Source organism: Acipenser ruthenus, chromosome 11 (assembly GCF_902713425.1).
Source record: "Acipenser ruthenus chromosome 11, fAciRut3.2 maternal haplotype, whole genome shotgun sequence".
NCBI classification, from domain to species: Eukaryota; Metazoa; Chordata; class Actinopteri; order Acipenseriformes; family Acipenseridae; genus Acipenser; species Acipenser ruthenus.
This window is the reverse complement of record NC_081199.1, coordinates 24,662,544-24,678,823: the sequence shown is the minus strand read 5'-3', so window position 1 is coordinate 24,678,823 and position 16,280 is coordinate 24,662,544. Positions and strand designations below refer to the sequence as shown.

Here is a 16,280-nt window from a genome sequence, read left to right as displayed (position 1 = left end):
ACTAGCTTGTGAGAAGTGTTACTCAAATTATCAGATCTGCTCTGAACTTACAGGGGTTATTGCAGGTATTATCTAACCTCTAATAAGTCTCACATGAGTCTTTCCTGTAGGTCTTTATTGCATATGGAGGGTTTAAGCATTAAGCCTGATTGCTGGCACCTGATTGTTTTAGTAGCACTGTTTACAAGGACTGCAGGACAAGTAGAATGTCTTCCACTTATTTTTGCTGTGTTTTCTCAACAAAGTTAACATATGCACCGTGAAACTAGTGTCTCCAATATTTCTCTAGTAGTATAATCAATTTACAGTTTTTTGTTCTCTATAAAAAAACAAAATGTAGTTTTTTCATCCATGTCTAGTGTCTTAAGCATTGGATGTTGATAGATAACTTCCTAGGTTGTATGGATTAAGGTCAGCCCACAATCCTGGCCTATTCACACTACCTAAAAAATGCACAATCAACATGCATTGAAACCATGTGATTTACATTTAGGTAGTGTGAATACTATGCTGCTGTTGATGATAGTGAATAGGAGAAACAAGGAATTTGTTGTGAATGTCAATGGGCATGAAGGTTTCTTACCTGCAGCTGCTCCAATTCAAAGATTAAACAGCATTCAGAGTTACTCACTAGTGAAATGCATGAAAGGAATATTTGTTTTAGTTTTTTTTAATTTCCAAAATTGGGTTAAACCTTCATTTAAAAAAACTGAAATCAGAACTCCTATGTACAGTGCAGTAAAGAAAAATGTATTATAAATTAAAGTTCAAGGGCGTATTGAGAAGGGAAGCTGGAATAAAGTAAAGAAAATCTTAAAATATATTGGCAGACAAGAGGTATTTGATTCTAGTTAGCTAGAACATATATTTGTCCTAATTTTGTTTTAGTTTTTTTTTTAATTTAGTCGTCGCCAATTTTTTACCCCGGTTTTCTCCCCAATTTCCCAATTTAGTATGCCCAATTATTATCTGTATCCTCGGCTCACCGCTCGCAACCCCCCCGCCAACTCAGGAAACAGCGGCTGGAACACGTGTCATCCAAAACGTGCTCCTGCCAAGCCATCATTTTTCGCACTGCAGATCCACAGCGATGCCACCAGACCTATAGTGCCACAGGACAACACAGATCTGGCGGCTCCACTGCAGAACCACAGGTGCCCTATCGGCCACAGGGGTGGCTGATGCACGGTGAGCCGTGGATTCCCCTGCCGACCTAAGCCCTCCCTACCCCCAGGTGGCGCTCGGCCAATTGAGCGCTGCCCCCTGGAAGCTCCCGTCCTCGGTCGGCAAAGGAATAGCCTGGATTCGAACTTGCGATCTCCAGGCTATAGGGCACATCCTGCATTCCGCGCGAAGCGCCTTTACTGGATGCGCCACTCGGGAGCCCCCATATTTGTCCTAATTTTGTATTGAAATTCGCAATGTTTCTGGATTTGTCACTGAATGAAAAACACTGTATTAAAAGAAAGTGCTTAGGCTTTCTTACCCTGTATTTCAGAGCCACCAGTGACCATTATAGGAAATTCTGACAGCCCTGAGCACCACAGTCTGATTGCTGGTGATGACCTTGTGTTGTCCTGTGAACTCTCCCGGTCCAACGCCACGGTGGAGTGGTACTGCAACGGGAAGCCCCTGTCCTCAGAAGACTCCCGTATCTGCATAGAGACCATCGGCTCAGTGCGCCAGCTGGTCATCTCAGGCCTTCGACCCTCAGATTCAGCCGAATACATCTGCAATGCAGGCGATGACAAAATGGTTACCACGGTAACTGTAAAAGGTAAGTCTGGTGAAAACATTGCAGTCTTAGATTGAGGGCCCTGGAATTCAACATTTATTCCTGTGTCCAGTTTGTAATTCAACATTTATTCCTTTGTCCAGTTTGTAATCCAACATTTATTCCTGTGTCCAGTTTGGAATTCACATTTTTAGTGGCTGAAGTTTTTCAGTCATGTTTATTCATGAAAAACTGACAGCAGCCAGAATGTCATTGTGGATGTGAGATACAGCCCCAAATGTAAAATAACCCTTTGGGCAACAGTTTAATGTATAACTTTAAACCTTAGGGACTGTTATCCCACTGACAGAGACCACTACTCTGTCAGGCACTGGTGAGCTCAAATGACACTTGCAGGGCTGGCCTTTCTCCTGTTGAGGCTAATAAAAAAATAATCTCAAAATCACTCTCATTCAGAGTGATTAAAAGGTGACAAAACAGTCTAATATTTTTTGTAGATTTTGGTATTTGATTCCCAGAATTCTGATGAAATATTTGAGGTACTGTATACATATATTGTGCATTTTGAGTTACTTTTACAAAATATTTGAATACAAGACCACTTAATGGATTACTGAATTCTTACCACAGTCAGTCATCTAGCTCGTAAAGTCAAATCTGAATATTCCCTTTTCACCTCCCAATAATTATTTAAATGTCTATTTTTACATTTAGAGCCACCTGTTCAAATTCTGAACAAAGAAGATGCGAAGGAGTCAATTGATGTTGTGGAGAATGACAGCGTGACGCTGTGTGCGCGGGTCTCCAAGGAAGACGCCGCGGTGCAGTGGTTAAAGAACTGGAAGGACATAAGTGGGGAACGCTACTGCGCAAGCAGTGACGGGAAGTCCCGCCTCTTCAGCATTCGCAAAGTGCAGCTGTCAGACAGCGGAGTGTACACATGTGATGCCTTCAGTGATGAAATTCACTTCACCTTGCAGGTCAAAGGTAGGAGGAGAGCACACAAAATGGAGGGGCAGTAAAATAAACAAAAGAAATGCTGGCAACAGTGGGATCCTATCTACCGCACTCTGTACAGTACTGGCATATATTTATGCTCAGTGCAAGCTCATAACCTTAAAGGTGTAAAAGTGTGTGTTATGAAATAATTCCATAAGTCTTAACTGTGGTGCAATTTCATTTGTAGAAGAACATGTTATAGCAAAAAAATTCAGGTTCCATACTAGGGTAAAGAAAGCAGTTTTCGTGCCTTATTTTCAGGTAGTTTTATTTTCAAGCACTTTGGGATGCCTTGGCATAAAAGGCGCTATAGAAAATTAATTTGATTGATAGGTTGTTACACGTCCTGGGTCATCTCACCTGGAGGGTGATATTTGAATCCCTCTTTCAATACTTCTTATCTGCCAATAACCAGTCATCTACTTTCCCTAGTGACTGACAGACACCACTGAGGTGAAACAATTGGTATCTCCAGCATGACTCTAAAGTTTAAGCAGAGAAGCTAGATTTTAACAATTTGTTATTTTGTCTTATTTTTCCTTAAGCGGCTCCCATCAAGTTTGAACGCAAACAGGAGAAACCAGAGGACGTGTTTGCCACAGAAACTGAAAACACCATCATGTCAGCAGTGGTGTCTAGTGAAAAAAGTGAGGTGAAGTGGCTCCGTCACCAGAGCCAGATCTTTGACAGTGAGAAGTACGAGACGAGGGTGGAGGGCAGAGTTCACAGCCTCATTGTGAAGAACACATCCAAGGAAGACTGCGGCATGTATACCTGCATCTCTCAGGACGATGAAATGGTGTTTGTCGTCAGTGTGAAAGGTGGGTACTGCCACATTACACGGTTTTCATTTCTCCATTTTGTGTCGCACTAATTTTGTACCATTACCATGCAAATAACTATGGGGTAAATGTGTCAAATGGCTGACTGAAATATATATGGCTAAAGACCTTGCTGGTAGAATACATCTGGAGGTCAAATTAGAAGAGCTGTATTTACTGATCAGGAGGACTAAAGATAAACAGACCTCCTACAAAGCCCAGCCTAGATAGTCTCCAGTACAGTGCATGTTTCTATGGAGAAAAATAAATCGCCCAGCTAGTCAAGACACAATGGAGTCTGTTTACAAAGCTTTAATTTATGAGTTGTTTTTCATATACGGTTTTATATATACAATAAAGCCTGTCTAATCCAGCCTCTCTACATACTGGGATTCTGTGTAATTCGGCAAGATATTTGGGTCCCGACCAAATTGAATGGTGTGATTCTGAAAAGAAAAGATGCCGAGAAAATACTTTACTAAAAAGAACATGGAGAAAACCTGAATGCCAGCAGAAAGCGTTTGAATCCCACATGCTGGTATGATCAAGTGAACGCCTTTGTGTGGAAATGGTTTAAACAGGTACAGATTATGCTGAGACATTATTGTGTTTATTATACTGTATGTACTGTATTAAAGTTTTTTTAAGTGTTCAAAAAGTCTCAAATGATGCTGGATTTGACAGGCTTTACTGTAAATGAAAGTTTCATTGAAACTGTTCTTTACTAATGTTAATGAAACTAGCAGGAGTCCAGAAGAGTTTCAGGAATATCAAAGTGGATTTTAGTAAAAAAAAAAAAAAAAAAAAAGACCAATTCTTTAAATAACTCCTGTGTTAAAGTTTTGTGAACACAGACCAGTTTTTCTTAGTTTTCCCTTACATGGATTCATGCAGCACTAGACTATTACATAAGAATGAATACATTTACCTTTTGCCTTTGTGGTTTAGAGCTGAAGTTGAATTTTGTCCGAAGTTTGGAAGAGGTCTACGCTTACAAGGACGACACGATCATTCTACGTTGCGAGCTCTGCAAACCCAAGGGAGATGTCCAGTGGCTGAAAGATGGCCAACAGATCCTTCCCAGCAGACATCTTGCTATGAAGGCCGAAGGTCGTGAGCGCTCACTGACCATTCACCGTGCTACAGGCAACGACACCGGGGAGTATGTCTGTGAATCCAAAGATGACAAAACATGTGCCAGAGTTACTGTGGAGAGTAAGGAGACAATATTCATTTATTTTCCAAAGAAAATATTCTGTTTTTTCACCTTGCTGGGAACTATGGATCATTAGACATTAAAGTAATGCAGAATATATGAGATTTATTACAATCAAGGAGTAATGAAAGATACATAGGAGCGAGTCCAAGTCTCAGAGGTGCATGTGTTGTTTTGGCGATATTTTGTCATTTTCACTTAGACTACGCCACACTCTTTAGTTTTTATACAGAGGTGAGAGATCCCCTAGAATGTCTCATTAATCCCCCCCCCCCAGCTATAAAGGCAAACCAGAATAAAGTAGTTCCATGCACACAGGTTCTTTTATTTAGAAGAGCAGAGGGACACTCACCACACAAGCAGAAACGAGTTTACCACACCCAACGGTTTGTTTAAAAGGAAACAGTATTTCTTGTTGTCACAGTACCATTATATTTAAAAAGTAAGCCAGTTCTAACGGCTAGTGTTTCTCAGCAATTATACACAGAAAGGCTGATATATGAACAGGTCATTATTAGCAGCACTGAATAATACTTCAGCAGGTGTCAACAATTAACAGATTTCAATTGATATCAATAATCATTAACAATGCCACATAGTATTTCAAATAGGTAGCAACAATCACTAGCAATAAATAGTAGCAGTCTCCTGTAAATTAGTACATTAAAAAAGCACCAATCACTACCCACATCAATGGCTCGGATCCTGATATCCTGAGGGGACACGTGAGCACTTAATAGCCAGGATGGCCCTAGGCAGCCAAGCACAGCACCACCAGTGCCCCCTTACCTGAATGGAGCCATTTCATTAACTAAGCTTTTTGCCTACATGACCAGCCAATCACCACCAAACCCTGTATTGTAGAGGATGGTACATTGAAAAGCTCCTGCTCCTCTACAGCTAGCAGCAGTACACGCCTCAGGACACGAGGAATACAACTTAGCCCAAATAACCTCCCTCCTGAATCAATTAAACAGTGCACAGCTAGGCTGAGACCGTGATCATCTTACCATTTACATATAAGTTTAACTTCAAAATTACAAACTTGGGACTGGTAAAATAAAATATAAAAGGACTACCAATAAACCATATTGGACTCTCAAAACTAATATATTTAGTTCTGTTTCATTCTTATACTAGTATTCAAGTCAATTATATAATTAATTCAAATAGAGATGAACCTGTTTTATATCACTTTGCTTAATGTCATGCCCTATTTATTATCACGAATTTTCAAAAACCACTTGCCATGCATCATAGGTTCTTTGAGAAATTACCTCTCTTAATGTCTCACAAACCTGCTTATTGTCACATTTTGTGCAGCCTGTCAAATGCTGCATGGTCGGGCTTTACTAAGTAATCACATGATAGAATTAATTTCCAACGCAACTAACAACCAATAATCATCTCGGCTGATAAACTGACATTATGTGCAGCCTGTTAAATGCTGTGTGGGTGGTCTTAATGGGATACAGTTCAGTTACAAAACACCAACGTCACCAAATTTTTCTTTAACAGTCTTTATACTATATAAATATGCTTGCTAGTGTATATAAAAGGGGCATTTATAAAAGCTAAATCCCAGTGGCTAGGTTTATCCAATGTTTCCTGCCCTTACTACAAGTGTAATAAAGATATCATTACATGGCAATGGCCTTTACCAGGGTGTTACAATGTAATTACATCAGGTAACAAGATGTGGCTCACAAGACAAATTCCATGTAATTACACAGTTGCTACCAAGTAACTGCAACAACTATTGGTAATTATCAAATTACAGTATTGTAATTAAAAATGGTAGCTGGTCCTACTCTATATCTAAAATGGTACCAAAAATGTTTCTACTCAGCTTTCCAGCTCTGTAGGAAGTTCATTGTTCTTCCTCCCCCCTCTCGCTTAGTGCCTCGGGTGGTGGAGGTCATCGCAGAACTGCACAACGTCACCGTGCTGGAAGGGGAAGACGCCACATTGAAGTGCGTTGTGTCACCAGAAGATGCCAAGCTGGTGTGGCACAGGAACGGCAATGTGGTTGTTCCAGATGACAAGTTTGTGGTGTCCAGGAAAGGGCTGTGTCACACACTGACCATCCGGGACTGCCAGCTTACAGATAGCTCCAAGGTGACGGCTGAGGCTGAGGGGGTGGTGTCGAAGGCAAACCTTCAGGTTCAGGGTGAGTGAACACCAGAGCAGATCAGTGTTTTGTATTTAATCAGATAAGCCACCGTGGTCCCGTTTCTTGTTTCCAGTTGAGATTGAGAGACATAGTAAACACAGTAAAACCTTAATTTTAACAGTATATTGTGCACTTGTTTACAATTTTTTGAGAATGTATGTGTTATAACCAGGTTTGTACAGTTTACTCATGTTGTAGTATTTTACTGTATATAGTATAACATTTTTCTTGGGTGGTATACAAGAGATTATTAAGGCTGTTTAACCATGCAAGTTATACATAGGCTGTGTCTTATAGTCAGAAAATGACGGTATAACAAGTGCATCAAGCAAATCAGATATTTTCTTATTTTTATGATATAGGGGTTTCTTTCTGTTTTGCTTTTTAAAGCTAGTTCTATCTAAGTTCCGTGGTGAACTTACCGTGTGGTAGTGCCCTGCAATGGAGCTTTCTGATTGGTACGTGAAAGTTCGGAGGTTTCTAACAGGATTTAAAAGTTAATTTGGTTAAACTGAGTTTGACACCACTAATATACAGTGATTACCGCCTTTAATGATTTTTTTCAGGTTCAACCTCTAAATATACCTATAATGTCCAACTTTGTGGCAGTACAATTCTGTCAGCCTTCAATAAAGCAGAGTGCTTTTTTGGAGGTTTTCACACTAATGCTACGACTGTTCTCCCCCCTCTCGGGTACAGAAGCGCAGGTCCTGTTCACAAAGAAGATGGAAGCCGTGATTGCAGAGGAGCACGGGGAGGCCACGCTGGAAGTGGAGGTCAGTCTGGAGTCAGGGGAGGTCCAGTGGATGAGACAGGGTGTGGTCATCCAGCCCAGCCCCAAATTCACACTGAGTGCGAAAGGGAGGAAGCGCAGCCTCACTGTCCACAACCTCACCTTCTCAGACCGGGGCACCTTCCGCTGCGAGACTCTACATGACCGGACACAGGGCAAGCTCAACGTGGAGCGTGAGTATGCCGGCTCTACTTCTACTTCCTGGGTTGTCAAGGCCTCAGTTTGTGCCATCATTTGTACAAATAAAATTGCGTTTTAACCAAATTCAAGCTTCAGTGCTCTCCTATGGGTTTCAGTATACAGCACAACACATGTATGCTTCCCTGTCTCACTTGCCCACAATCAGCCTCAAGGAGTCTTTTTAGAATCAGTTTTCTTTAATAGTAAGTACTGAAAGCTCGGGGAAATTAGGATTTAAGCAGATACAACAACAGGGAGTCATGCAGATCACACATTCAGTCGGAGCCATATACAACTACCCCTGTGCTGGTAAATGACACGTCACAGTATGTGTCACAATTGGGTGCGTTGTGATATTTGTTTAATCAGTCATTGTCTGTTTTTCACACCAGAGGAGGCTGTCTGACTAGAAGTTAGAGTTTCAGGGATGATGACATACAACTATTCATTACCAGCAAGAGTTGCAGTCTGAAGGATTGTTTTTTCTGACATCTTTCTGTTCACCCTGCATAAAGACCATGATTAATAATGGAGGGAAATACCTGCATATAAAGAGCACAATAAAGTTACGTGGTAAGAGACAGTTGCTGCAAGAGATGGAAATAAAAATAAAAAAAATAAAAACAACAAACAGTCTTTAGTATCATAATTATTTAAAAAGTATATAACCATCCATCACGGCTGACTTGAGTGGTGACATCAGACCAGGAAATACCACAAGCACTGCGGGGTGAAATGTGCTCTTTCTTTATTAAACAAAATAAATCAATCAAACAAACAAAATACTTGTACAAAACAAAACGGCACGATGGCCAAAATAAATATACCCAAATAAAACAAGTAACGTGTTGGTGCAACTCCAGCACGGTCTCTCCTTCTCCGAACAACCCTCTCTCCTGTCAGCCAAAACTGCTGGTATATATATATATATATATATATATATATATATATATATATATATATATATATATATATATATATATATATAGTGGTCGAGGGATTAACTGGTTGTCAATTACCTCATTTATCCCTCAACCACATTCCGCACAGGTTTTTCTAAAGAGCGTGGTCGACAGCCAATTCGTCAATAAATTAGTAGCTGCTGACCGCGCATTTTCACGGGATGTATTTGGCAGAGACAAGAGGCAAACATCGTCCCTGCCAAACTACATTTAACTATAAAAATACCAATACAAATACATTAAACAATAACAATAATAATACAAAAATAATGCAAATAAACCCAGGGGCAGGGTGTACCCCGTCACACCATCTGATATCAAATGTGTTTTCTTCCGAAAGGTACTTATGTACTAAATCAGAGAGTGGAATGGTGTAAGACTTTTGCACAGCAGTGTATATATATTAGAATAGCACCCTATGAAGTATGGTTAATTCCCGTGTAGACATGTATTCCCAGTGGTAGAAGTCTGTCTTGTTTTCAATCCTTGATGACACCACCTAGGATTTTATAGAGCTACATTTAGATGCAATGAAAAATGATGCGGATTCCCCTGAGGTGCCAATAAAAGGCAAAGGGTCAGACTTTCCTTTGACTACCATTCCACTGACACTCTGGAGAGGTTTGCATCAGTTGCTAAGGAAACCCCACCTGTTACTCATAAATTCCTGGACAATGTAGTGTAAACCTAAATAATGGCTTCTTTCTAAGAAGAGTTTATAAAATAAGCAATACTATAGAGGGTATGGGTGGTAAACTGACAATAGCTCCATGCAAAAAAACTGTGAAAAGTAGTACAGGGTCTGGAATGCTTTGGAAGGCATTGGGGTGAAATCTTAGGATATTTTATATCATCTATATTTTCATAACAGTTCATTTCTTACAAGCTTAATATTCTAGTACAGCTACAGTTTTAGTTTACAACTGTATTGAGGAATGAGATTGAGATTGTATGTATATATATATATATATATATATATATATATATATATATATAAGAGTTCTGGAATGTACTTAGACAAATCAGTTATATATTCTGGTATTCATAAGTAATATTCAAATTGAATACACAGCCCTTATCAAAATATATACCTTCTGGCCAACTGTTATGGCATGTTTGCTGCAAACGTGTGATGAATATTGCTTTTCACATGCAAATGAGATGTTATGGCAATTTCTGGCAAACAATTCTGGTGAATGATTTAGTTTGGTGTAAGCGTGACACACATTCACTGCAGAAATTCAGCAAACTTTTCATTTTTGTAAGGGGAAGTTTTTTTGTAAAAGTCTAAATATTTGTTTATCCTATCACATTATACCCTTCATAGAATCATTCATTGAATTTCTGCAGCTTTGCTATAGTAGTTTTGCTTGACACCTGACCAGGCAATTTGCCTTTAAAATTGCTTTAGGGGACAAAAAAGCTTATCTGTCACCTGCAATCTGAAACTGCTAAGGATGGAGAAACAAGATAAGTTGTTATATTGTATTGTTCATACGCAGGCAATACTGCTGTAGACAAGAACAATATTATGTGCACAGTTATGTGCATACAGTCAGCTTTCGGCTGACGTAACAGCCATAGGGTAAAAAACCTTATCAAGGGACTCCCGAGTGGCGCATCCAGTAAAGGCGCTCCATGTGGAGTGCAGGATGTGCACTATAGTCTGGACGTCGTGAGTTCGAGTCCAGGCTATTCCTTTGCCGACCGAGGATGGGAGCTTCCAGGGGGCGGCGCTCAATTGGCCGAGCACCGCCCGAGGGGAGGGTTAGGTCGGCCAGGGTGTCCTCGGCTCACCGCTCACCGCGCACCTGCAACCCCTGTAGTCTGGCCGGGCGTCTGCGGGCTTGCCTGTAAGCTGCCCGAGAGCTGCGTTGTCCTCAGACGCTGTAGCTCTTGGGTGGCTGCATGGTGAGTCCGCAGTGTGAAAAAAAGCGGTCGGTTGACGGCACACGCTTCGGAGGACAGCTTGTGTTCGTCTTCGCCCTCCTGAGTCAGCGCAGGGGTGGTAGCGGTTAGCTGAGCCTAACAATAATTGGCCATTTCCAAATGGAGAAAATAATAAAAAAGAATTGGCAACGACTAAATTTATATTAAAAAAAAATCACAATCAAATAATTTCTGGGACTTGAGCCATAACAGCCATTTATGCATTCTTGTTGTAGTTTCTGCCAGCCAATCATCATATAAAATTCCCCTTGCGACTACTATGGGCTGTTATATTTGCACGTCTCTCATACACACACACGTTCATATGAGGAGATACATTTGACATCCTAATATTATAATCTCAATCCCTATTATTACTCCTCAGCCAGGAAAATCTCAATCAAGAAAGGCCTGACGGATACAGAAACGTTAGAGCGGGAGACGGCCTCGTTTGAGGTGGAGGTCTCGCACGTAGATGTGGAGGGGGTGTGGCAGAAGGACGGGATCCGCATCAAACCCAACAATAACTGGCGAGTCAGCACCCATGGGAGAGTGCACGCACTCACCCTGTACAACCTCACACTGGAGGACAGCGGCACCGTCACCTTCAGTGCAGAGAGTGTGAGAACATCAGCAAGACTCACTGTGAAAGGTACTGCAGGGATTCTCCTTCAATAGTGTTCACCCACATACATTTTGTTACCTGTTACTCTTTAGAGACTATGGGCCTGTATTTATAAAACACGAAGGGCTGTTTGAAGGCATGTTTTGTTAAGTACTTTTTAATCATGTTGCAGTTTTCAAAAAGAGAGAATGTTCTGAAACCTACAGTGCTTCTGTGTTTCAGAACCCCCAGTGATGTTCCTGAGAGCTCTGGAGGATCTCCGGATACCCGAAAGCTCTGGAGCATCGCTTGAGTGTGAGCTGTCCAGACAAAATGCAGATGTTAAGTGGTTAAAGGTAGTTGATTTTTTTCTTTTATTGAGGAATCATTTTTAAATTTGTGAATATCACAAAGCTTTAACCCAAAAGTTTTAACATATTAATAATAATAATAATAATAATAATAATAATAATAATAATAATAATAATAATAATAAGTATTGGTATTTAAAGGTATACCTTATCACCAAAATGTTCCTTATATTTAATTTCTTACATGTTTAATATCCTATTAGGTGCATGCTCTAACATTCTCTGTTGTTGTTTCCTCTTACACCATTACATCTTACATACAATTCCAGCAAAAACAAACAAAAAAAGTTTTTCAACTGAGTGCTTCTAAAATGATTAAAAGCTGATTCTGAAGTGATGTAATAAAGAAAAGGATGATCAGGCTATAATAACAGTTGCATGCTCCTAGTGGTCATCTCTAAAACTCACTTTAGGAATTAATTGAGGAGTCTTTTCAGAAGCAATGCCATGATTGATAACATTAGTTAATATGCCTACTAAATAATGATAAAAGGAGAAACAGCAATAGAGGAAGTTTTGTCTTACATCTGCCTATAGAACGGAGAGGAGCTGAAACCAGGGAAGAACTATCGCATCTACTCAATGGGGAGGAAGCGGTTTCTTCAGATAACGAAGTGCGGGATCGCAGATTCAGGGACTTACACCTGCGACGCTGTGGACAGCAAAGTGACCGCTGTCTTGGATGTCTATGGTATGAGAACACCAAATAATTGTATTGAAAAATGCATCAACATATATAATATACTGGACAATATTTAATAAACATTTTAGTATATGTCAACTTCAGGCCCTGGGGCAACAACTGTAGTCTATCACATGTGTTTTTTCACTCATGTTTTTTTAGTATACAGAAAAAAGGACAGATTTCAAGTTCAAGGCTTTCGATAGAACAGGTACAAGAATGATTTGCACATACTGTCGTTGATATAAGAGTGCCACCTGCTGTTCTGAAAAGGGACTTCATTTCAACAGCATTTTTTTTCATTAGTCAAGTGCAGTAGTTATAGCCATTATGGTAGACTTGCATAAGTAGTCCCTAAGTACAGCTGCCTAATTTGTAACATATTCAAGATTACCTGCTTTCCTAAGCATAGTGTAACAAAGCAGCTCAAACAAGCCTCTATAACAACATCCTAAAGGCTATATTTATATATGTACTCTGAAGATTATCAAATACTTCTAATGTGAAAATGAGTCACTTCTAATGCGAAAATGAGTCACCAATAAAAAAGAAAATGTGCATAATAGTCTTAACGATAATATCTAAATTACTTTCTGTATTGGAAATATCTCTATATACCAGTGCTTTGTAGGAAATCCCTGACCGCTTGAAAGCATGTCTACCTGATTTAGCTTCTTGAGGTTTATACTTAAAGTTGGAGGTGAAATTAGGCACTAAAAAAAGATTGTGTGAAATCTATATTAACAAGGCATTATAGAGCATGCATTAAAATTGACAAATCTTTTAGAAAAATGTACACGTTTTTTGGGGGATGGGTCACATTTAACCAAATTTACAGTGAGGTTCAAAACTTTATTATTATTATTATTATTATTTATTTCTTAGCAGACGCCCTTATCCAGGGCGACTTACAATGGTTACAAGATATCACATTATTTTTACATACAATTACCCATTTATACAGTTGGGTTTGTACTGGAGCAATCTAGGTAAAGTACCTTGCTCAAGGGTACAGCAGCAGTGTCCACCGGGGATTGAACCCACGACCCTCCGGTCAAGAGTCCAGAGCCCTAACCACTACTCCACACTCCACATTGTGGGGTCTTTGTACCCCATAGCCCCCATTAAAACGTTTCCTTGTGGTCGGTACCCACACTAACAGCGAGGCCCTTGTTTTCAGAGCGGGATGTGGAGATAGTGCAAGGACTGCAGGATGCTAATATCCAGGAAGACAAGAACGCTGTATTTATGTGCGAGGTGTCAGTGGAGGATGTGAAGGGTGAGTGGCTGAGAAACGGGGAGAAAATCAGGCCCACCAGCAATGTCAGAATTCGTCAGGAAGGTGAGTTTCTATATTTATATTGTTGTACTGTGTCAAAATATTGAAGCGAAGCAGGTGTCCAGGAATAAACGTCAGGACCACATTTCTGTTTTTAGTATAATTTGAATATAACTTTTGTTTAGTGTAAAATCCTGCGTACTAAACCTGTGTCTGCTACAGCTGACCACAGCAAACACACACCAACAACTGGCAAGGTCCTGTCTCACTCCACCCCTGCTAACCAAGGGGCACCCCCTTTATCCTGTCCTCTGTGCCACAGACTTTAACCTCACCCTACTTCCCAAAATAACCTTTTAACACCCATGGGGACACTCACATACTTGTAGTATGTCTATGTACCCCCAACCCACTGCCCTTGAACTGCCTCAAGTGCAGCTAAGGAGGATATTAGCTATGAGGCTGTGTGGTCCAGTGGTTAAAGAAAAGGGCTTGTAAACAGGAGGTCCCTGGTTCAAATCCCACCTCAGCCACTGGCTCATTATGTGACCCTAAGCAAGTCACTTAACCTCCTTGTGCTCTGTCTTTCGGGTGAGACATAGTTGTAAGTGACTCTGCAGCTGATGCATAGTTCACACACCCTAGTCTCTGTAAGTCGCCTTGGATAAAGGCGTCTGCTAAATAAACTAAAAATAATAATAATAATAATATTACTTATACTGCCTGTTCCTTGGCTAGGGAAATTGATATATGGGTGTGTACTGTAAATCTTTATGAATGACAACATATAGGGTGCTGTATACTAGAAGCTGGTATGGCATCCACTACTTTAATTCAGCAATTAAAGAGTACAGATTGATACAATGCAACATCAATGCAACACACCTTACTAGCAATCTGTGAAGCTGGGTATTCAATTGTGGACACACATGATTTTTTATAATGTGCATTATCGGTATGAAATGTACAATATGAGCTAAAACCAATGTGACTTGAGAAATATGAAGTGGAGATTTAATATTTGGAACCGTTCTGACTTCTGCATTTTGTATTAACTGCAACTCAACAAAACGGACAATTAAAGATAGTTTAAATAGGAATCAAGTCAATGGTACTTACATTATATGTGCACTCACTTAATTATCCTTCCTCTTCTCACCTCCAGGGAATAAGCACTTCCTCCTGATTTGCAATGTGAAGGCAGAGGATTCTGGGAAGATTACATTTGTTGCTAAACAAGCAGAATCCACAGCCAACCTGGAAGTGGAAGGTAAATGTGTCTTTTTTTTAAGTCATTGTAAAGCTTGTGTACCGGCAGTGTTGTGTGATGCACTGCAGTTTTAGATTCTGACATCTCAGAAGACATATCTCTTTTGCATAGTGTTTAAGCAGCAGTGGCTGCAGTGTGGATGGTTGCCTGCCCGTGCCCAGCCTCCGCCCTGGTTCTGTGATTTCAATCTCATAGATTAGCTGCTGTGTGTCAGAGGTTACAGGGTGAAGAGTGTAATAAGCATTGTTGATTCTGATCAGTTGGTGAGTTGAGGTTAAAAGCACTATAGCCACAATAGCAGATCATGAACCTGGCTCTTTTGCTGGTTTGCACCCAACCAAAGCTCATTAGACTTGCAGTATTAGGTCTGGCAAATATAAGGCCTTTCATTTTCACATTAGAAATACTTGAGGATTTTGGCACATGGTATATGGTCTCAACATGGTTCAATTATGTGACAAGACCTTCACGCTAGCTTCCAATACACTCTTGCTGTCCCTAAGCTGTCTGACCAGTAAAGTCTGCTGTAGTGCTATTATTATTATTATTATTATTATTATTATTATTATTATTATTATTATTATTATTATTTATGTATTTCTTAGCAGATGCCCTTATCCAGGGTGACTTATAATTGTTACAAAATATCACAGTACAAAATATCACATTACAGACTATCACATCACATTACAGAGTATCATATTACAGATAAGCAGTTATAAAGTACAATAAAATCAGTAGCAAATTCAGATAAGAACAAACTAAAGAATACAGTAAATAGTTACATGTAAGAGCGGGTTCGACTAAGAACAGTTAACTTATAGTAAAAAGATTTGGTTAAACGAGTAACGTCCAGTAAGAGTACATAGTAAGTACGATAAATGGATGAGAGTGAATTCAAATAAGAGCAATTACAAAAAACGTCAATGCAGATACCTATAAGAGTAAAGTCAAATACAAGATACAGGACATAGTTATAATTAAGAGGAGTAATAGAATGTGGCAAGGTATGGAGCAGTTCAGTGCAAGTACAAGCTGATGCAAGTACTGGTACAATTGGGTGCCACATAGTCCAGTATAGTCAAGAGTTGTGGGGTTTACAGATGCTACCTGAACAGGTGTGTCTTGAGGAATCGGCGGAAGGTAGGGAGGCAGGGAGGCCGGCCAGGAGGGATTTGTAGTAGTCAAGGTGGGACAGTACCAGGGCCTGAACTAGGTGCTGCATGGAGTAGTCGGTGAGGAAGGGGTGAATTCTGTGTATGTCGC

General features: G+C 40.1%; 1 protein-coding gene across 5 annotated transcripts in view; it reads left to right on the top strand.

The window, feature by feature from the left end:
* Nucleotides 1–16,280, top strand: part of LOC117426810 (obscurin-like protein 1) — a 62,961-nt gene that overhangs the window by 39,953 nt on the left and 6,728 nt on the right. For all 5 annotated transcript variants that reach the window (XM_034044869.3, XM_034044868.3, XM_059033481.1 and 2 more), the window contains 11 exons: nucleotides 1,499–1,777; nucleotides 2,450–2,722; nucleotides 3,280–3,555; nucleotides 4,504–4,770; nucleotides 6,672–6,941; nucleotides 7,644–7,910; nucleotides 11,194–11,460; nucleotides 11,656–11,768; nucleotides 12,321–12,474; nucleotides 13,646–13,807; nucleotides 14,910–15,014. In XM_034044869.3, coding sequence (XP_033900760.3) covers nucleotides 1,499–1,777; nucleotides 2,450–2,722; nucleotides 3,280–3,555; nucleotides 4,504–4,770; nucleotides 6,672–6,941; nucleotides 7,644–7,910; nucleotides 11,194–11,460; nucleotides 11,656–11,768; nucleotides 12,321–12,474; nucleotides 13,646–13,807; nucleotides 14,910–15,014 — 2,433 coding nt within the window. The remainder of the gene's footprint in view (nucleotides 1–1,498; nucleotides 1,778–2,449; nucleotides 2,723–3,279; nucleotides 3,556–4,503; nucleotides 4,771–6,671; nucleotides 6,942–7,643; nucleotides 7,911–11,193; nucleotides 11,461–11,655; nucleotides 11,769–12,320; nucleotides 12,475–13,645; nucleotides 13,808–14,909; nucleotides 15,015–16,280) is intronic.